At 43.5% G+C, this 20,417-nt stretch overlaps 1 protein-coding gene across 6 annotated transcripts in view; it reads right to left on the bottom strand.

Moving 5' to 3' along the window:
• Positions 1–20,417, bottom strand: part of LOC120894130 (rap guanine nucleotide exchange factor 4) — a 105,969-nt gene that overhangs the window by 71,300 nt on the left and 14,252 nt on the right. For 5 of the 6 annotated variants that reach the window (XM_040296515.1, XM_040296520.1, XM_040296516.1 and 2 more), the window contains exon 2: positions 13,350–13,776. In XM_040296515.1, coding sequence (XP_040152449.1) covers positions 13,350–13,384 — 35 coding nt within the window. In that variant the 5' untranslated portion in view covers positions 13,385–13,776. Of the gene's footprint in view, positions 1–13,349; positions 13,777–14,444; positions 14,461–20,417 lie in introns of those variants that run through there. The other variant, XM_040296519.1, reaches the window with a different exon arrangement.

Raw genomic sequence — 20,417 nt, 5'->3', positions numbered from 1 at the left:
CCTAAAACGACCGCCGGAAAAACCACTCACACGCTGCCACACGGCCCCGAATGGCCTTCAAGTGAAGCGTGCCTGTGCCGCATTTGCGAAATGCGGTAAATTGCTTCCCTGTCTTGCTTCGTGCCAGGCTAAATCAGTGAAAATTGCGGGGCAAAAATGAAAAGCAAGAAAAAACGGAACACTGTTTGATGCTTGGGCATGATGCGATGGTGCTGTTGATGGACTGTTTGATCAGCTTAACTGATGAAGTCGATGGCTTTTTTATGAGTTTAACCACATTATTAAATTCTTAATCGGTCTGCAGCAACATGCGGTTAAAGGTAGGTGATGGCATGGTGGATGAAAGATGGTTGAGAGAAAGTTCAAAGTTCAGGAGAGTATCATATTGAAAAATAATGTCATAAAATATTGCTTGAACGTGTAATTTAACGGGAAGTGAATATATTGGTATTTATATTTTTAATTACATTAAGATGCCCAAGAAGACAAGATTCTTTAGAAGCGTCTATCAAGTTTAAACTTTGGAAATCATAAAATCTTGATACTTTCTATTATACTAAGCAGCATACGTATCGTGGAAAGCATACATTCAGGCATAAAAAGCATTGAGGTTCAAAATAACACTCAAAAAGCTGACAGTTTCGTGGTACACACAGTCATTTCAAAAAGACATTTCAAATGAAAACAAAAAGTGCTCATTCGTTTCTTGAAATTGACATGACAATGCATTCCAGGTTTTGTAGAGGAAAACTTCCCTAAGCTAAACATCTTTTATCAACCCCGTGGCACAAAGCCAACCTACACATAAAGCAAAGAATACGAGCGATGTGAGCGTTTTCATTTCCTTCTTTTATTGCTCACCTAAAACATGCCCAGATGTGGGTTTGACTTAGCCAAGAAAGCTTTCGTTTTTGTTTTTTGCTCAGCAAAGTATCTCCTCTATAATGAATGCTTGGAAAAGGAAGCGCATCTCCGTCAAACAACGCTCTCATCGTCGCTACGAAGCTGGTTTAAATTTTGTTCTATCGCTCTACTTTCCAAGGCACGTTGTCAATGTTTTTGTCGTTAAAATAAGCTCCCAGCTCTAGCGGCGAAGCTTTTTGATGGTATGTTTATTGAATTAATTTCCGCCAGAGAGCCAATTTCGTTTATTGTGTCTGCTTTGAAATAGAATCTTTCTTTGAGGCTCGTACCATTTTTTTCACGAAACGCAACTCTCGGCTCTTCAATGAACAGAATGAGCTCGGAATTCCAAACAATCATTCTAAGAATGTTCGAAAGCGAAACACAATCATTTGCGCAACCAGCGGCACACCGTTTGGGCGTATGATCTATGTGTCGTCTCTGTAGAGTTTATCGTGCCCAAAAAAAAAAAGGAAGAAAAAGTATCAACGACATAAGCCTAGCAAAGGAATCTCTTGCTCAAACGTGCCACACTCGTGCCACTCAAAATCTGCCACCGCTGAAAGACGCCCGATGCTCACACACCGAGTGGGGCAATCATGTGAAAGGATAATCACTTTTCGGTCGGTTGAACTAACACATTTCACTCGATCGATCCACGTACAGCAAGCAACAACATCGGCAGAGGCAGCAGCAGCAGTAGTTCCTCGCACACAGGAAACCGAATTTTGTTTTCCCACACAGATTCTCGCATTCCCGCACCCAGAGGAAGCAGAGGACTCTTGAAGGCCACACAGCTAAAAGCAGCACATGCGAACGTAATCTAATAAACTTCATTTTGTGTCAAGCAATTGACAGGCAGGGTGGAGTTTGGATGAGATAGTATTTCCCTTTTCTTTCCTTCTTTTTTATCGTACCATGAATGGCGGAAATTCATGTGAGTCGTCAAAAACAATGTTTTAAATCATACACAGTACATGTTGCTTCACCAGGCTGTTGTTATAATTCAAACGCTATTCCAGGTACTGTAAATGCAGTGCGGATTGCAGCAATTTTGGCGTTTCTATGTAAACGCTAAAGCCTGTTCGATGATATTTTTACCGAAACTAACCTTTTTTGGGACAAATTTAGAAACAATACTTTATTGTCATTTTGATTCTCTCGAAGAATCCCCCAAAAACGAAGTCCATAACGATCTTGTAATCCATAAACGAAAAAAAAAACAACGACATAAGCCTCTTCGTTGCTGAAAACGAAAACTCATTCCCTAAGCCCCTAGTAACGGGTGCCGTCCCGGAACAATTTCAGTTGCTTCAACCAGTTGGCACCGGGCATGGTAACATGCGGTCCGAGATTCCGTTCCTGCGTCCGAAAGTCTTTCCGCCTGCTGCTGGTATTTATTTTAGGTTATATATAGTATCTTTTTTTTTGTCTCCTCCAAAACCATGTCCCGTGTTCAAGGGCTCACTCGACTGGCTTTACGCTGTCAGCAGTGACCGGCGAATGTTGCTCTAAAAATAGGAGCCAATTTACGCAAACAATCGTGTCTTTACTTTCAGCGAGAAGTTTGACCAATTGTCTGGGGAAAGCTGCCCACGCCCACGGTTTGATTCGTGATACGCGCCTACTACAAGGGGAAATGTTCCCGTTTGTTATAATCCTTTTTTCGCGGTAACTGATAATGTCCTTAAATTTGGACAGTAATAATAAAAGTAAATAACATCGCCACATTGATAAAGTATCTACAACCGTGAGTCCTGGAATAATTTCTGGAACGGCATTAGCTAAGGCTTATAAAGCTATTTATTTTATGCTATTTACATGACTTATGGCAATTTGTCATGCAGGTTGCATACTTGTTGGCGATTTCGCTAGCACGACACACATGACAAACCGCCCAAATGCATGCAAACCGTTTAGCGAAATAAGCTGTCAACGGTTTTGCTAATGAACTTAATGTTATAACATCCATCTTGTTAGGTTTTTTTTACAATTTCATCACAATCATCGTCGCAAATACATTACAATACGAAAAGTAAAAATATCCTAGTGATAAGAGCGTCTTTTTACAGCTCTTTTCCATTAATTTGACGGACTATAATGCCCAAAGAAACCACTTCCCAACACTGTCCAGCCACTTTTGCAACGGCGGAAATATTACCCCCAAAAACAAATCACAATTATGTGCTAAATTGTCAATTACTTTCAGATAACTTTCCGGTCAACGGTGAAAGTGAACTTCAGCTACCAAACAAGGCTTGCCAACGCGTTGGCACCTTGACCATCGCGTTTCGGCGCATTAGGATAGGTTAGGAGAGCTGAATTATTACACACACACACACCCATGTGTGTTTGTATGCGTATGTTTCTATGGAATACGAAAACTGCTAAGCGGACAATTTCCTGTGCACGCCATCTGGTCTCCCCCAGGCGAACGCGTACCCATGCGGAAATCATAGTCCCAAATCCTCACATTCCGCTGACTCACGCCGGAAACGGTGGGTAAATTGTAATGTTTCTTCCCGGGCCAGCTCACCCCGGCCACTCCACGAAAGGACTAGCAACTTGTAACGGTTGTGGGTTTTTTTTCTCCTGCAAAGAAAAAAATGACACCCAGCAGTTCGTGCTGGGTGGGGAAAACATAACAATAAATCTCAATTTTCCACCAGCCGGTTGGCAACACCGCTGCTGGCCGACCTGCTGCTGTGTCAAGTGTTGCGTACCCCGGCAGTGATAAAACACCGAAACAACGGTCCGGAATGTTGGGAAAAGTTTCCCAACCCTCCCATCGCAACCCTGTACATAAGAAATAGATTTTTCACCCTCTCGTGGCAAACCCACAGCTGGAATTGGGATTGGGAAAGCATTCCGAGGTGGAATGGGGAAAGAGTTACACGGCCTGGTTATTACAAGGGCACAGGGAACGGTTGTTTCAGGTGGATTATTGTGAGCGCATTGGAAATTATTGGCGACCATAAGAAATGATGATCCTTCCCTTTATTCTCTCTCTCCCCTCAGCACAGAGTGCTTCCAATTTCCCGTAAAGCTCGTACCGTTTTCCCGATGCAATCAATGCTTCATTTCACTTTCAAGCGTCGACACACCCACTACGCCACCCCACTATAGCGCAACTTGAAAGCTTCGCTTTGCGGAAAACTCACTTGAAGGAAAGGCCGGAAAAATTGTCATGCTATCGAAGCCTTCCCTCCGAACAGCTTCAATAAAGAGGGTCGCTACGCAACCCGAGAAGAAGCGAAACGGGAGGGAAAGATCTCACTCAGATTCTGGGATCATCGTTGAAGGTGATCACCATGATTGAGACTAATATCATCGAACGGGTTTGGATGGAAGGTGACCGGGAGGGACGGGAGCACCAACAGCGAGAGGATCAAAATGATGATTATGCTTTTGATGCGAACCGTGCGGAAAATTGCCCATTTCCCACCGTGTGTGTGTGTCATGTAAACGGAGGTAGTAACTGTCTCTGTTGAAAGGAAGATTGTAAACGTACTGCTTTTATGTTGCCGCCAGACATTGGCTTCAAGCCGTGGGTAGCATTTGTTATGTGCGCACTTTATCGGAAGTAGTTAAGTCGAGTGATTTTTATGTAAACGTACTGAGCCCATCGGAAACAGTTTGTTGTTGCACGTTTCAAAAGCAGAGAGGGTGGAGGAGAAATTTAATTGTGTTGAAAGGAGCGCTTTTTATCATTTCGGGTTTTGTTTTGTTTAGTGGCGTTTTGTAATGCGCATAGCATACTTTGCGGCGTAAACGATAAACGTATTCATTTCAAATGACTGTCACCGGAGGTGTGTGTTTTTTGTCTTGTCTATCATTATTCTATGCAAATCTTCTTAACGTTCATCGATGCATTGAGTGGAATAGCAAAACGCATTGTTACTATCTAACTATCCATTATGCCAAAACCCTTTTCTATGAATCTCAACTACCTTCTGAGTAGCAGAGGGAGGCAACAAAGAGCGAGAGCGATAGCGAGTAGCAAAACCTTCCACGAGACCACCCGTCAACGCCGGTTGATAAATATTATGTTTCGTTTTCAGGGTCGAGTTTGCTCGATCCTTCGCCCGAAAACGGCAACGGGGTTTTCCCGCTACAAGGATCGTACACCGCAACTGACAAAACCCGGCCAGAAGGAATGCTACCAATCTGTCAATCAAACCGATGCCGAAAGGACGAACGTGGAACGAGGACCTTGACCGTGCTGTCTCCGGCCATGGCTCCATGGAGCTTCATCATTACGCCGAATGCAACAAATTATCGATTATTCAGTCAACGGTGGAAAAGGTTCGTTTTTTTTCTTCCTTTGGTTCGATTCGGTGAAAGGTTCGTGATAAGCGGAACTAATGGATGAAGGTGGCCCGCAAATATGAGCGTTAATGGACCCGGGCCCTGCTTAGACCTTGTGGTAACGTGGTGGTTGGTTGGTGAGCTGCTGCTCATTAGCACACGGGGTTCGGTTTTGTAAGGACGAGTCAAAAGCATATTTGCACCGGTGACAGCTTTTGAAGCTTTTGGGGCTGACGCTCTCCATTCCAAGAAGTATTTCAACTCTACTGATTTGTTTTCTTAGTTAGAACAATTTTGAACAAAATGTAGTATCGAAGAAGATAATTCATCATTCTCAATTTATTAGCAAGTTTCATGCGGTTTCTCTTTGTAGACGGATGCACCCTTAGCTTCCCAAAAATACAGATAAGTGATAAATTGGTTTTTTCTGGTTAAGAGAAAAAAGGAAGGAATAAAGTTAACGTTCATCTGCCATTTGCTCTGACTTTTTCTTTACCTCCCTCTTTACTCCCGGCTCGTTAAGCATCGGTCGTAAATTTGATGCCGTTAAATAACAATAGACATTTTTCATCCAGATCATTACAATTATGACCATTATTGATCGATAGCAGTTATTTTTACGCTGACATTTTGGTTCGGCTAGGTGACAGTGAACAAATGAACGCAACTGATCAGGGGATTGATTATCTTATTGTTGCTTCATTGATTTTTCAGCTATACCAAACGGTTGAAAATAATTAAACAAAAATGCCATAAAACAAAGATTTTGTTTAACGGTTTGCATAACTTTAGGCGGTGTGTTTAGTGTATCGAAATATAAGTAAATTCAATTCTACTACATTTTTCCTCTTGTTTCTTCTGTAAATCTACCGCGAAGAAACATAAAAACATTGCGCTTTGCCCAAAGCTTTAATCCAATGCACACTCCTGAAGTCTTCGGGCTGATTCCTTTCCCGTAAACATCGTAAAGGTTATGACTGTGTAGATTCGTTACCAGAGTAACGCACACCTTCAAAAACAAGTAACAACTTCCGGGAAAGTGAAGAATCACATTTTCCACTCAGCTGCAGGTTGTCGCAACATCAAACGCCAACAACAACATCCAAAGTGATCTGAACATCAAACGGTAGCTCATTTGTTTGGTTCCATAAGCTAGCTCACCTCGTACAGAAAGGTAAACACAGCAAGGAACCTTATGGTGTGGTTTTGTTTTTGAAAATTGGATGTATATTAAATTACCTTTCCAGTTACTAATAAAACAAGCCAAGTGCAACACATTTTCATTACAACATCTTTAATAAATTTCATGTCTAAATAACCTCCTCCACGTTAATACTGCTGGCGGGTATAACATGCAATATGGCAAACTGCCAAGAACAGGGGCATCGCTTACTAATCGACCATCTGCCGACCATACTTATGGACGGTAAATTGTTTCCCTGGAAGCCACTGGACGGCACGGATATCGTAGAACATTTCCCATACATGTTTTAAATGGGGCGCACAAGCTCGGAAGCCCATCGAAGATGGGACACACCGCCCAGAGAGCTCGTCCCCTTTCTCGTTAACGAAATTATACTTTTTCCTTCCGGCATTTCCACTGAATGCTCCAGCTCGACCCTGGGATACCACTCCACTGATCGAACAGAACCATCTTTCGCTCTTTCTTACACCATATCTCGGCTGGAAAGGAAACCTTGGACTTTGCGAACAGGAATTGCAAGTTGGAAGCGCATGAAAATATGACGGTTTGGTACAAAAATTAATAATCGAACAGATAAAACGTGCCCACAGGAAGAGCACAGAGCGGGGCTAGCGGAGGGCTATGTCTGCTTGAAAGATAAACCTACACCCTTAAGCAGGTCCCCAGATGTTGCTCCAGAGGCAAAGGTTCACGGAACCACTGGCACAGCCCTTGTATGCCCGGAAGGATCTGGGTGACCTTTTTATAAGGAATATCTGTCCATTTTGTAAAAGCGGCGTCTTCCGAACAAGTTTGGGCTATTCAAACACAGAAAACAGGGGGGGGGGCTGGCCAGGTCGTCTGGGTATAGGGAACGACCTACCACAACCACCACCAAGCAAAGTGGAGAGCTCCAACACCAACAACGACGAGGCGTACGTTGAAGTTTACACACCTCGGGAAACCACACACTGCGGAGTAAAGGTTAGATGCTTCTGTGGCTTCCAAAGTTCGGTCACCCAGCAATGGTGTGGATGTGTGGCTATGTCGGTGTGTAAGTGTGTCCCACAAGGCATACCTTTCCTTCAGGAAAAGCTGACACCCTGGGTACGGAAAGCGCAACAAATCGACGAAACCATAGCAGTAGCCTTGACAACCAGCTATATCCAGCTTATAGAAATCATTGAAGGAATCAATGGATATTGGAGCGACGAGTGTGCTTTTGAAACCGTTGTCGCTGTTCTTAAAAGACTCTGAGATATGATCCTCTGCAACGTAGCTATTGCCTAGTTGCGAAGAAAAACTAAAAAGCTTAAGAATCTTCAGCGAATGATGGTAGCAAAGCTTTGGAGGATTAATACTTCTATTGGTGATTGGTCGGACCTTATAATCACTACCACCACAATCCTACAAGTAAAATTCAATTTTAAAACTATTTTATCAACTTCTAAACCATCTTTTCCTACAGTACATCAAAGGGTATGTTTGCTCTCAATACACAAAAAAAACACATCCATTCTCATGCATTAGCAAGCTGCTGATGCTGACGATATGTGGTGCTAGATCCGTGGGAACAAATATGATGGAGGCACATAACTATTTATGAACCTGTGACTCCATCGATCAGTCTCAACATTACATCTGCCCTTTCTGCACCGTCTTGCTCCCTGGCCACCGCCAATCCCGCACAGTAGTAGAAACCGCCCCTCAATGCGGCGAACGCACACCCCAGAACACACCCTTATTCGCCATCATAATCGTCCCCACCCATCAGCCAACTCACATTCGGGCATGACGAATGGTGATACCCGTTTCCCGTTCCGGCTTTCGCTCGTAAGTGTGCTCACTCTCTCACTCACTCTCTATCACGATACACACACGCCCATAGAGAGCAAGATCAGGAAACAAGAAGTTTTATTTGCAAGCTACATGTTGCTTCACTTCGGCACACACGGGTCGGGTCATTTTTCCACGGCTTTTTTCCTTCCCCCCATTATTGTTCCCCCATCTAGCAACATCTCGCTTAGGATGCCACCCAGCTCCTGGCAGTGTTTTTATTACCCTTGGCACTACTGCCAAGCAGCTCCAACCAACCAACCAACACCAACGAACCATCCATCCATCGGCCAAATGGGGCGGACGAAAGCCAGGACCATTCATTCGGCGCTGCTTGGTACGCGTGTATGTGTCCTGCGCCTAGTTCACCCACAACCCACCCAACCCACCCATCACGGTCGTACCATAAATGGCGATGATGATGGTGACGATAATGCTGACGCCGGGACTTTGGACGACGATGGCAGCGGATCGTCCTGTTTTGTAACGAGACAACCCTGTTGCGCTATTTTGTGATTCTTTTTTTCGTTTCTTCTTTTTCGTCTCTCTGTCGGTTGTTGTTTGGAGGTTTGGAACTGTTTTTTTCTCGGTACCAGGGAGGCGTGTAAAGCACTACCAGGGGTAAAGTTTTCTTTCACTTATGTTTGGTGTTGTCCTTCGCTCCCATTGTCCCGGTATTTGCTGTTAATTTTGTGGGTGTACATTTGCATTTGTGTGTGTTTTTGTTGTTGCTACTGCTGCTTAGTCTTTGATGTAATGACCTCTACAGTTACTATTTGGTTCGTTGCTTGTGTGAGATTAAAGATGAGGAGAGGTCAATGTTGTTGAAAAGATGTCACAGGTATAACTGCGGACTATTTTTTCTGTAGTTTGAGGGACTTTAGCAAGCAAAACATGGCAGATAAAAGCTAAATTCAGGGTTTTTCCACGTTGATTTGCTAATTTGAGCAGGTCGTGCACTTTTCAATGCAGTAATTTCAGCAGCTTTTTCCTCCTTTGTCCATGATTTTGGAGATAATTTATTTTTCAGATAAAACTTACAGAATTTAGACTGTTTAGTTGATACACTCCTCATACTCTACTTAAAATGACTTCATCGTTTAACTACTATTGGAAGTACAGCAGCACATGTGTTCTTTCAAAATGTGTAAGTCTTACACGCATAGGGACACAAACAATAGAATATTCCCTGCAACTACCGCGACCCGAAATACATCACCCATCCTGAAAAAAAACTCCCATTCAACCATTCCTTTACAAGCACCACGGCGTACTTACAGAACGCCAAACGGCACGCCGCGAACGTTGAACCATTTCCGGCACCAAGCCGGAGCATATCGATCGTCCTTCGATCGCTGCGGGCGACTGTTGAGGAACAAAAAAAAAGCTAAACGCGCCTACGACAGCTGTGTTTACTCCGGAACTCCGACGGGGCTAGTATGGATTGCCGTTTCGCTGTCACCGCCAGGTGGCGCTACTCCGCGTGTCCCCAAGCGCCCAAACCTTGTCGCCTCGCTACTTTTGCCGTTGCCGTTTTGCCTCCCGAGAAACAAATCGACACGTTAGCTTGTTGGCAAAGCAGCCGTGATGTTCCCACTTCACATGTTGCCCCTTTTCACTCCCCCCTTCCCCAACGCCACTTCACCCCATAGAAGAGGTAGGTGCGTGCGGGAGTGTTTTGACAGGTGCGGCACACGGTTGTTATCTGTCGCAGTGCCCGGAACGTCACGGTACGGTGCAAATTGGAAAACGATGTTGTGTGAATTCCGACTGAATTCCCTCGGCCCTGTCGCGTGTGGCGCAGCTTGCGCGAGAACGCGAGGAAGCGACAACGAACCAAAAAAAATTGAAGCAAAATGGTCGTAGCACGCCGCCAGCATCCGGAGTTAAATTGAACTTCCAGGCACGGTGAATGAATGATACTGTTCCGAGGGGGATGGGAGTAGCATGGAGTTCCTTTACTGTTTTTCCATACATTTACACACATCTACAGGCTCGCTTTAACTGTTTAGAAGCGAGCTCTTAAGCTGTTTTAAACGTGAACTGGATTTCAACAACATCATCGCCATTGGTAGCTTAATTAAAACCGAAATAATTAAGCGTTCGACAGCGTCATGGTAATTTGATTTTATTTACACGACTTTATGAAGGCACGCTTGCTACCGATTGCATACTTTTAGGCACTTTTGCAAGCGCGCGCTGTAAAGTATGCAATCAAATACACAAAAATGATTGTTTTAAGGCACTTCTTAAATCTTTTTAGAGCTCAAACCCTGCTCAGTGGGAAACAATCATCCATTCCATCAAAACATCAAATGAAACACAAAATCAAAGCTTCGGCATCAACGCAACCGAATAAATTCATCTAATTGTAAATTCAATTTCTGTCCATGCGCCAAGGAAACCATTTCCAACCGTTAAGTATTCACAACCGGATTCGCTAAGAATTTCCATGGTCACGGCACTGAAGTGACCCTTTCCCTCTTTCTCTCGAACAACAGCAAAACCCCTGCTGCCAGCAATCAGGCAAACCTTCCTTTCCGGCATCGAAATTATATTGAAATTTTTCAACAAAATGAATAAGCAATAAGCCTGACTTTTCAATCATATTATTATTTCCACGAAACCGTCCACAGTTTGTCTTTCTTCGTGCAGATGATTGTGGCTCTCTACAATGTACCAAACTGGAGCACCTTCTTCATTCCGTACTACCAGTATTGTGTAAAACACTTAGGAAGTTGGAAGATCTTTGCAATTTACCACAAAGTATGAACAAATCTGATTGGCTGCATCACACAACAAGCGCCACAGAGGGGATGGTTTTAGTGAACTCTGGTAGAGTGATTATAGTCAACAGAACCAATTTAGTTTATTTGATTTTCCTTTAAAATCACAACTTTTTCTACGAATTGTTTTTAATTTTACGCCAGCTTTAAAGTAAATGTCAGCTCCAGGAAAAAAATGCTCGGAAAAGCTTTTCGCTACACACAGCAGTTTCACCCTCCATTCTCGTCCATAATAGGCGGATGGGACGAAGAAATTAGCAAACAGTCAATATTATCCGTTTTCCTTCGCTCGCCGTAAAGCTTCCATTTCTTGCTATTTTTACCTTGGTCTCTTTCTCTCGCTCGCTTCCTCTCCACAAACACGTCAATCGTTTAGGCAAACAGGTTGAAAAATCGTTCAGCAAATACGCGCGACACGCTCATTGCTACTTGCGATGAGGCTGATGATGCTGCTGCTGGGTGATGCTGCTGGGTGATGCTACCGTACCGATCAGAAGATTATGCTGTCACAGGCGGCTAAAAAGTATATTTAAAAGAATACGCTTCTGCCCGCACCGAATCGAACAAAAGGCGCGCACGCCGGTTGGGATTGAGTTGGGATTTAAAATCGATTTTCACTTGTATTTACTCACACACGCGCGCCCGCTCGATGAGGACACTCGGCGGTGCGGGTGCGCTTTGTGTCATCGAACCACAAGGAAAAAACATATCTTTTTTTTTACTCTTCGCTTTTTGCTTTTTAGTTCAGTTCTCCAATTGAACGGCAACAGTGTAAAATCCTCTCCATCCGCTTCCCCAATCACAGCCAGCAATAGAGAGAGTTCGACAATCAAATGCGACGCCCATCGTGTGCTTAAATCTTTTCACCGGAATCAACGCGGAGACACATCTTCGAGAGTGTAGCCACAAATTTCGATTAACTTTGCCGCAAAGTCAATATTGATTCAGCTGCGGATTGAGATGTTGCTTTACTTTTTTTTTATTACTGCGTTGATTGTGGTCTATTTTCACTTACACTTTCAGGCGATGCTGAAGGAAAAGAGTAGCAATTGGGATATTGATTTTTGAGCGTGCGATATTTCCGCGAAAAACGTCCAGCTTTGGCTGGCAAATGATCACAAATGAAGCCATTTATTGACAGTTTCAGGCTGTTGCAGGACTGTTTTACTCTAGTAGTGATTTATGAGCAAAATAAATCATCAATATTACTACAATGCAATGACGAAAAAAAACATTAACACATAATCAGTGATAATTATAACACTTTAAACCCATCTAGAAAGTACATTAAATGCAAATGAATCAGAAAAAGGGATTTAAACCCGACAGCATACAGCTAACAGCCTTCAAAAGAACAAAACATAAATCCAAATGGCATGAAGAAAACGGAAGCAGAAAATCAAATTATATCCCTTTCACTGCCTCTTTCTGTGCCGCGCGGGAGGAACAAAAAATCCAATTTCATGCAACCAGAAAAGAACGAATGAAATTCATTTTTCTTTTTGGTGCTAGAGCTTTTTTGTTTTCGTTTAAATTTTACTTTTTATACCACCATAAACTTAACAGCTTGACCATTGAGTACAAAAAACCCTTCGGCACACGCATGCACACCCCGATACGGTTTGGCACATTCAGCAGATAACTTATTCATTTCGCATTAATTTACGGTCAATTCAGGAAATCCTTGGAAGCATGCATTTTTGCGCTTGGTGAAAAATAAACGGTGCTAACCAGGCAGTGGCACGGAATTTGCTTTAATGTTGCCTTGTTGCGTTTGAATTAAATCATAAAGTGAATGTTCAGGGAATCGAACATACGCAGTTCGCTGTTTTTGTTTCGATTGTTTTTCCCCTGAGTAGAACAGTTTGGCGAAGTTAATACCACACTGCTGTTGTATTGTTTTCGTTCTCTTTTGTTAATTTAATTTCGTAGAATGTGAAAATTAAACCAATAAACTCACTGTTGCGTTTTCCTCGATTAGCTTTGCTGCTATTATCTTATGTATCGATAATACTGCTATTATTTCATGTGGATGTAACAAAACAGTTGTGTCAGGCAAATTGCATACTTTTAGGCGCATCACTTGATGTTTTTTGCTTTAAAACCGATCTCAATTGAAAGTATGCTTTAACAACAGGCTTGGATGGGTTAAATAACGATAAAATAATCAAAATCATTAACATAATTATCAGATATACATCGTCCATTTTGTCATAGTCTACACAGTCAATCTTGAGCATGAATAGCATACATTTAGGGGCCTAAACGTTTTTGCGCTCGCCCTCACCCTCAATGCCTCAAAAATAACGCTAATCAATCAAACTGCGACTTACCGTTTATCTATTGCCGTAATCCATTCCATCGCCATGATGAAGGACGTTATTGATGGTGTGAGCCGGTCGCGTCAGGGTCCTATTAAACGGGCTTAAGCGCCTTCATTCACCTGCGGGCAGCAAATACAAACAAACCACGAACGTGCACTAATACCGATTCGCATACTCTTCAACACCACTTTACACACACACACTGAATGTGTCACAATGCCACCTCACAGGTAAACAAGCCGTATTCTCGTAGCAAAAGGAATGAATGCTACAATAGCCTCCAAACCCTGAGTCGCACACTACCCACCAAGCTTCCAAGCTGAAAACAAGTCCGCAAACTTTCTTTGACACTTTTCACATCACAAACACACACACACACAATCAACACAGGTTTTCATTGGTTTTTTCTCCTCCCCCTTTGATTCTCAAGCGCTCACTGTGGGATGAAGGTGAAAAGCGTTAGGGAAAGGTAAACATCAAGCAGCAGCAGCAGCAGCAGCAGTCTCAAACAAATCTTTTGACGGTGGAATAGGCACACTCTCACCCATCTCAACGGTTGCGAGTGACTCAATATTCTCATTTCACTTCAAACGCATTCTGGTGTAAAATCAGTCACCGTCTAATATCAACAACAGCCGCGGCCTTGATAGGATAACTGAGTTTTCCCTGAATGTTGACGGCTGGCACACGCTACCAGTTGCCGCAGTTTGTACGTTGACGTTAGCACACTCACACTGTTGTTGTCGGGTTCAAAAGAAAATGAAAAGTGTAAAAAAGCGTTTGCAAGCTTTGCTTTAAATCAGAAATAATGGAAGGAGGAAAACAGAGTTGTAAAACAAGGATATGTTTTGGTAAAAGGCGATTCAAAGCAAGCAACATGACAGTGAGTGACAAAATGTGTACAACAACAAAGCATCAAAGTGTGTATCAATTATTCAGTGAATATGATGAGCGTATAATGAAAATTGTGTATAACCCATGGGAAATGAAAGCCACAAAATACAAACGAATTAATGCGAACATGATCAGTTACACACTGTAAGCGTTATTCCTATTTTGGGTATTTTTCTTCGAGATAACACCAAATCACAATTTTCCACGTACCCATACGCCACATATTACACGAAAACACCGCCATGGCGATGTTTTGTTTGTGATACGCGTGTTTGCATACTTCCGGGCGGTGGCAGTGCCTACCACATTTCAGCTAAACATTCAAACAGTCGTTCGTTACATGCTTTTTTTTCACCAGCACGTGGCATACATTGGATTGTGGTTGCAATGGTTTTCAATGTTATTAAATTTCTTTTAATGTTTGTTTTCCTCTCCGACGGCCCAACCGACCCATTACCTATTACAAGCTGTGTATTGAATCGAGCTAAGTGGGGGCTAAAAAAAAGAGAACCGCTCGTAATTTCAACCCACGTCCTTCCTGCAACGAAACGAAAGAGAAAAGTTTGATTAGTAAATTTCGTTTCAATTCCGGTTACGCTTGTGTGGCGTTTGTACTTTTACTTTTTTTTGAGGCGGTACTTTTTTTATTTATTCCAAGCAGACAGCAACTTTTTGCTGAGCCGTGCTGGGTGGTTTAGGTGAACAAACTCTCGGTCGGCTTACCGTACACGGAAAACAGCTTCCTCCCACACACACACTGAGCGTTCAGTATTGACAGGCATTAGGGGCACCCGGTACTAAATGAAAGTCTCAAAATATATGCACGAACCGTACTGTGGCGTGATGATTATTACAAACGGTATTGCTTGCCCTTTTTTTCCTCCATTGCCGGGCGGGGAACCCATCCAGCAACATCGAGAAGGATGTCCTCTGGCTTGGCCTTTTGCCAAACATTTCATCTTCATTTGCATTCGGAGTTGAAATTATTTTTTGACTATCCGGATAGAAGTTGGATGAATTAATTAAACAACTTTTACACATGCTTGATGGCGTCTCAGAGGAGAAAGCTGAAGCTTATCATATGCTCCATCTCTTTCAGTGTACGCAGAAAGTCTTTAAAAGCGGATTAGAATGAGCGCCGCAATAAATATTATAAACATGTTTGACGCTGGTGGTTCGTTTTAATTAAATGAATTAAAACCTGTACAAAAACAGCCAAAGCTCATTCCACAAATTGAGTTTTAGATTTTACACAGATTTGAAGGCAGATTTTGCAATGCAGGAAGAATTGCAGGAAGAAACAACGAAAAGAATAATTTTGTACTATAAAATGGTGCAATGTATGCAGAATTGCCTACTTTTAGGCTGCTTTAAACATCTGCGCCTTAAAGTATGCAATCCATGCAAATTCAGCTGAAATGCTTCTCTCCCCAACATTCCACACTTATTTCAGATAAATATTAGTGTTACAGATTACGTTTTAAAACCAACATGCTGAAATGCAACCAAATTGATTTTACAAACATGCATTCATACAGTCGACCAGATTGCAATGATTTATTTTCCCTTCAATTAATCACCCCCCACACCAAACAAGCAAATGCGCTTCTGGATGGGTTGTGGTTTTTTGCTGCGCGGCGGTAGGTTTGGAAAATAATTTCCCTTAATGACCACATTGCAAATGATTAATTTGCAACATCAATTAATTAGCTTCCGGTAGCGCTTAAAGCTGTTTTCCGGTCGTAAAACTTCGATGCAATCAAATGCAAGTTTGGAATACCTGTTGTTGGTTATTATTTCGATTTCAGCTTTTGATAGTGATAGCAAAAAGTTCAGGGCGATCAATGTGGTTTTCAAAGGGGGAGTAGATTCTGTAGATAAAATTGGCTTTGGAATGAATAATCAATACGAAATGTGCACGGTTGCAGTGGATACCAACAATAATTAATTCCATTATTTTACGATGTGTTCAGTAGCATTTCGATAAATATTTAAGCACAATAATAATTCAGTACGGTTCAACCACAACATAACCTAAAGCATTTATACCAACTAGCTTTGATTCCGGAATCAATTATAATTCTGTTGCCGGATTTCATTTGGTTTGCATTAGTAGCAACCGTTTTACAATAAACCCTCCCAAAATCCACCCAAAATCACCCTCCTTCAGATTGACTCGCCACCAAACCGCCCCAAATAACACGTAAATCAATTTACCCTGCGTGGGGTAAATTCATTCCATCTATAAGCAGTAGCTCAACCAGTTGCGTTTACCCTCCCCTCCTGCTGGGATAATTGAATAGCAATTTTCCACTCCACCACAATGGCTCTGCTCTTGCTTCCAGAGCTCTTTCGTGCCACCCCCAAATGCTCGTCGGAAAATAGAAGGGGTTGAAAAGTTTCGAAAGCTTTCACAGGGCAACCCCCGCACGTGGGATGCCCACAGCGTTTGACGCTTCATGTAACACATTCGCAAAACATCCAACAATTCATTTGCGTTTTGTTGAACAGGACCGGGGAAAGATCAGCCCTGCTAGGGTAGGTGCAAATGTCTTTGAGGTTTGATTTATTTGGTCACTGAAAGCCTCAATGACCATCATCAATTTGTCCGACATATCAAAGGGCAAAGCCTTCCGGCTACGGGATGATTGATTTGTTTTAAGGACCACGCAGTACCACGCACAGTCCATTCGCCCACACGCTGGTCAGCTAATGTTGCGTGCTGCGTCTATTTACAGCGTTTAGTGTGGCGTGTCCAATGTTTGCCGGTGCTAAAATGTGTGTGTGTAGCTGTTTGTTGCACATTGGTGAGGTTGGGCGCGTTTAATAATAGCAACAAATAGAAAGAGGGAGAGCAGCAGTCACATTCGCTTGGTGAAAGGAAAGCGATCGAATGATGGTTGATACTATGATCATGGAAAATGTGTAAGCACATTAATCATAACCTGCACAAACCGTGCGTCAAAAATTGACCGATTGTGCCTCAACTAAATCGTGCTCCAATTCGAATCGCTTTTACGCTGACAGGACAGCAGCAATCAATAAATTGCTTCGTGACAAAAGGGGTCCCAAGAGCTCAAAGTTAAAGCCTATCCTTAACTTCAAAATTGGCAGGTGTCATCCTCCAATTAAACGATTACAGTGCCGCTGACCTTTTATCCTCGATCTAGAGCAGGGAAGAAGGGTTCGACATTTCCACAAACACTCCCCCCCCCCCCCTAAAATTGCTGATACGCTGTCAAACGACAAGCCTTTTCTCTCTCGAGATTGCGAGAGCGTGAGACTAAGCAAGGGTGCGTGTGAGAGCAAACTGCTTCATTTCCCCGGCGGCTGATGGCCAAAATATTAATTATTCTTTATGACACAACGCTGTGCGGAAGCGCCTCACAGGAAGCTGTCACGATGCTGTTGCCAGAGCAAGTCATTTTGAAGCATATCTACAGCCCTGCCGTTGCGCTCGGCTGGCGATGCATTAGAGCGTCGCGTGATGGTGCTTAATGATTTATGGTTTCCAGATAAGTTGCTAACTTCTGGGCCGATGAGACTCCGATAAGTGCGACGGGAAAAGGAAAGAAAAGACAATATCCCATTCCTGGAAGAGAAGGGATGAAAATTGACACTCCAAACCGCGCGGTACGGGGCTGGATCTCGGAGGATAAAGGATGATGAGGGTGGGATTTCTTTAGTTAGCCTTGTCACAGTTCAATCTGTTCACCCAGCCATATACAGCGAGATTTATTCTTGCAGAAAGTGAGCTGTGTCAGCACTGGGTTCAAGTAGTTCAAGAAGTCCCAGATCATTAGATTGCTCAATTTGATAGAATGCGGTGATACGTCCGGGAAAACCGTGATGATTCAGCGAAATGGTCGTTGAGATCGAACTTGGCCTTTTGAAGAGCTTTTGTTTCATTTAAAACACATGCATTATTAAGCAGATTGCATTCATTTAGGCGAAGCTTGCTTCAAATGGATTAATACTTCATTCACAAGGAAATAATGTAGAATAATAAAGTACAATAAAAATAGACAGATTAACTATGAAGACAGCAAAGTTCAAATGAACCTTTCGGAGTGAATTATTAAATCTCTGTAAAACATCGGGCAACCTTAACGTTCCAGCAGCAAAAAAGCGTCAGAAAACCCGAAAAAAGAGGTTAAAATCTGTGACCTTATGATACTTCATCTTCAATGCAGACACACATGCACGAATGACGGTCAGACGAGTACGTTAAGAAGTTTATTTTCCACTGGATGGTCAACCGTAACGATTTGCGTGAGTGTGTGTGTGCTTGATCCCAAGCTGGACGAAAGGCAGCCGGCGAGCCATCTCTCGCATGCATACTTCATCACACCGAGCGTGGCGCTTCTCTGTAACCCCGACGCAAGCATGCATGGTCTTCGCTTGGACTCGCTAAGCAGATAAAGCAGCATGTGAAAAATGTTCCAACCCTCGGGGCCGTCAGCTGTCCCGACAGCCGCGGGAAAATACTTATAATGCTCTTAAAGCTCCGATGAATTTCGTATGCACGCCGGGACGTTCTAGCCTGTCTACCTGTGTGAACTCTCTCCAAAAAGAGAGAGTGCGATGTGATGTCTACGTGTAGCATTAATAAAACCGAAGTAAGGTGAAAGGACAACTCCTGTATGAGACCTCAACAGCGGCGAGGGAAAATGCTGTCCCTGTCCTCTCATTTGTAACGAAGCGTAACGTAGTGAGGGACCCCAGGTCAGTGGGAAAATGAGGTGTCAAGTGAAATTTATGCAAACACAAAATTAGTATTCTACCAATCTCATCCACCGGACCTAAAACCCGGTGGTTTGACCGGATGGAAATATTACTTTGAGATTTAAAATCATCACCTCCACAGTTTTTCGATACACGTCACTGACCGCACAGGGATCACACCACAAGGGAGGTTCAATGGAAGCATTGAAGACTTTTGTCCATCATCAGCATGTACCTTGTCGTGGCAGTTTTCGTTAATGTACGCGATCCGCAGGAATGTAAAACCCGGCGTCCAACTCGACTCGTTCGACTCAATCTTACTTAAAACCCTCGGGCACATCAGAGACCGCTCTCCGCGTGATCCATTGCCTAATTGAAATTGAATAAATAATGGGAAAACTCCCACACCCGGGGCTGAGGTCCCCGTTCTCGGACAGGGGTGCTGGGTGCTCCATTATGATTTCCATTTTAAACTTGATCTCCTGATTTCCGTGCAAACTGCTCCCGCGCTACCTTCCCGTGCAAACCTGCACCGCAAAGCCAAAGTTATATCCGGTGGATGTCCGGAGAGGAAGCTTTTTGCGCGAAAGCCCTGGCGACGACTGTGGCGGCTGGCACTCCGACTGATCAAGCTGATTCTTGAGGCTGTGGCTTGAGGAGTTAAGTTTCCAGGAACTTCAAGAACGCTCGCTAACACCACGGTCGTACATCTTCCGATCAGGGACAGCCGAAGGATGTGCCTGGTTCGCCCACAATGGAAGTTCTTTGCGGAAGTGTGAAAATTGTCTGGGAAGTGAGGGACGGACCTAAAGTTCCCAGAGGTCCCAAGGGGTCCAGGTTGCTCCAATGCTTAAACTTCGCGATCTTTGAATCATCATGACCACACCCGGGAAGGGGATGAAGGAGCAACAAGGCGCAAAAGTTAAACAAGTGAACACGGTTTTACGGTTAATTCACCGCTGTGGCACGTAAGAAAACGCACCACCCAGTTGGGAGGCAATACAATGCAGCCCCAGCTGCTGCTGCTGCTGCCTCCAGACACGCGTTTTGCGCGGCGGACAAATTGAAGGAAGGATGTGGTAACGCGCAGCGTTCTTCATTCTCGCCCGAAAGCAAGCAAGCGCGCAAACGGAAAGCCATAAATAATAAAGAAAATTTAATAAACTACGTGAATATCTACCCTTCGCTCGGGATTTTCCCCGAGTGCGCGCGCGACTGCTGCACAACGAAATACAAGCACACGCAGACAAGCGGATACACACACACGTACACATGCCGGGGGCTCGGTCTTTTTGCCTGGAGGAGTTTACGAAAACTTTCTCCCCTCTCTTGTTGGACTTGAGGAACGCACCTTCGCTGTAAGGCACCGAAACATGCCATGCACACGTACCCCCAGCTCAGCCGCGGTTGTTGTTGTTGTAGTCGAAGCCTCGAAGAAGAAGGTGGAAAACTCCCATC

The sequence above is a fragment of the Anopheles arabiensis genome, chromosome 2 (assembly GCF_016920715.1).
Source record: "Anopheles arabiensis isolate DONGOLA chromosome 2, AaraD3, whole genome shotgun sequence".
Taxonomy (NCBI): domain Eukaryota; kingdom Metazoa; phylum Arthropoda; class Insecta; order Diptera; family Culicidae; genus Anopheles; species Anopheles arabiensis.
The sequence above is the reverse complement of the archived record's forward strand: the minus strand, read 5'-3'. Positions and strand labels throughout refer to the sequence as shown.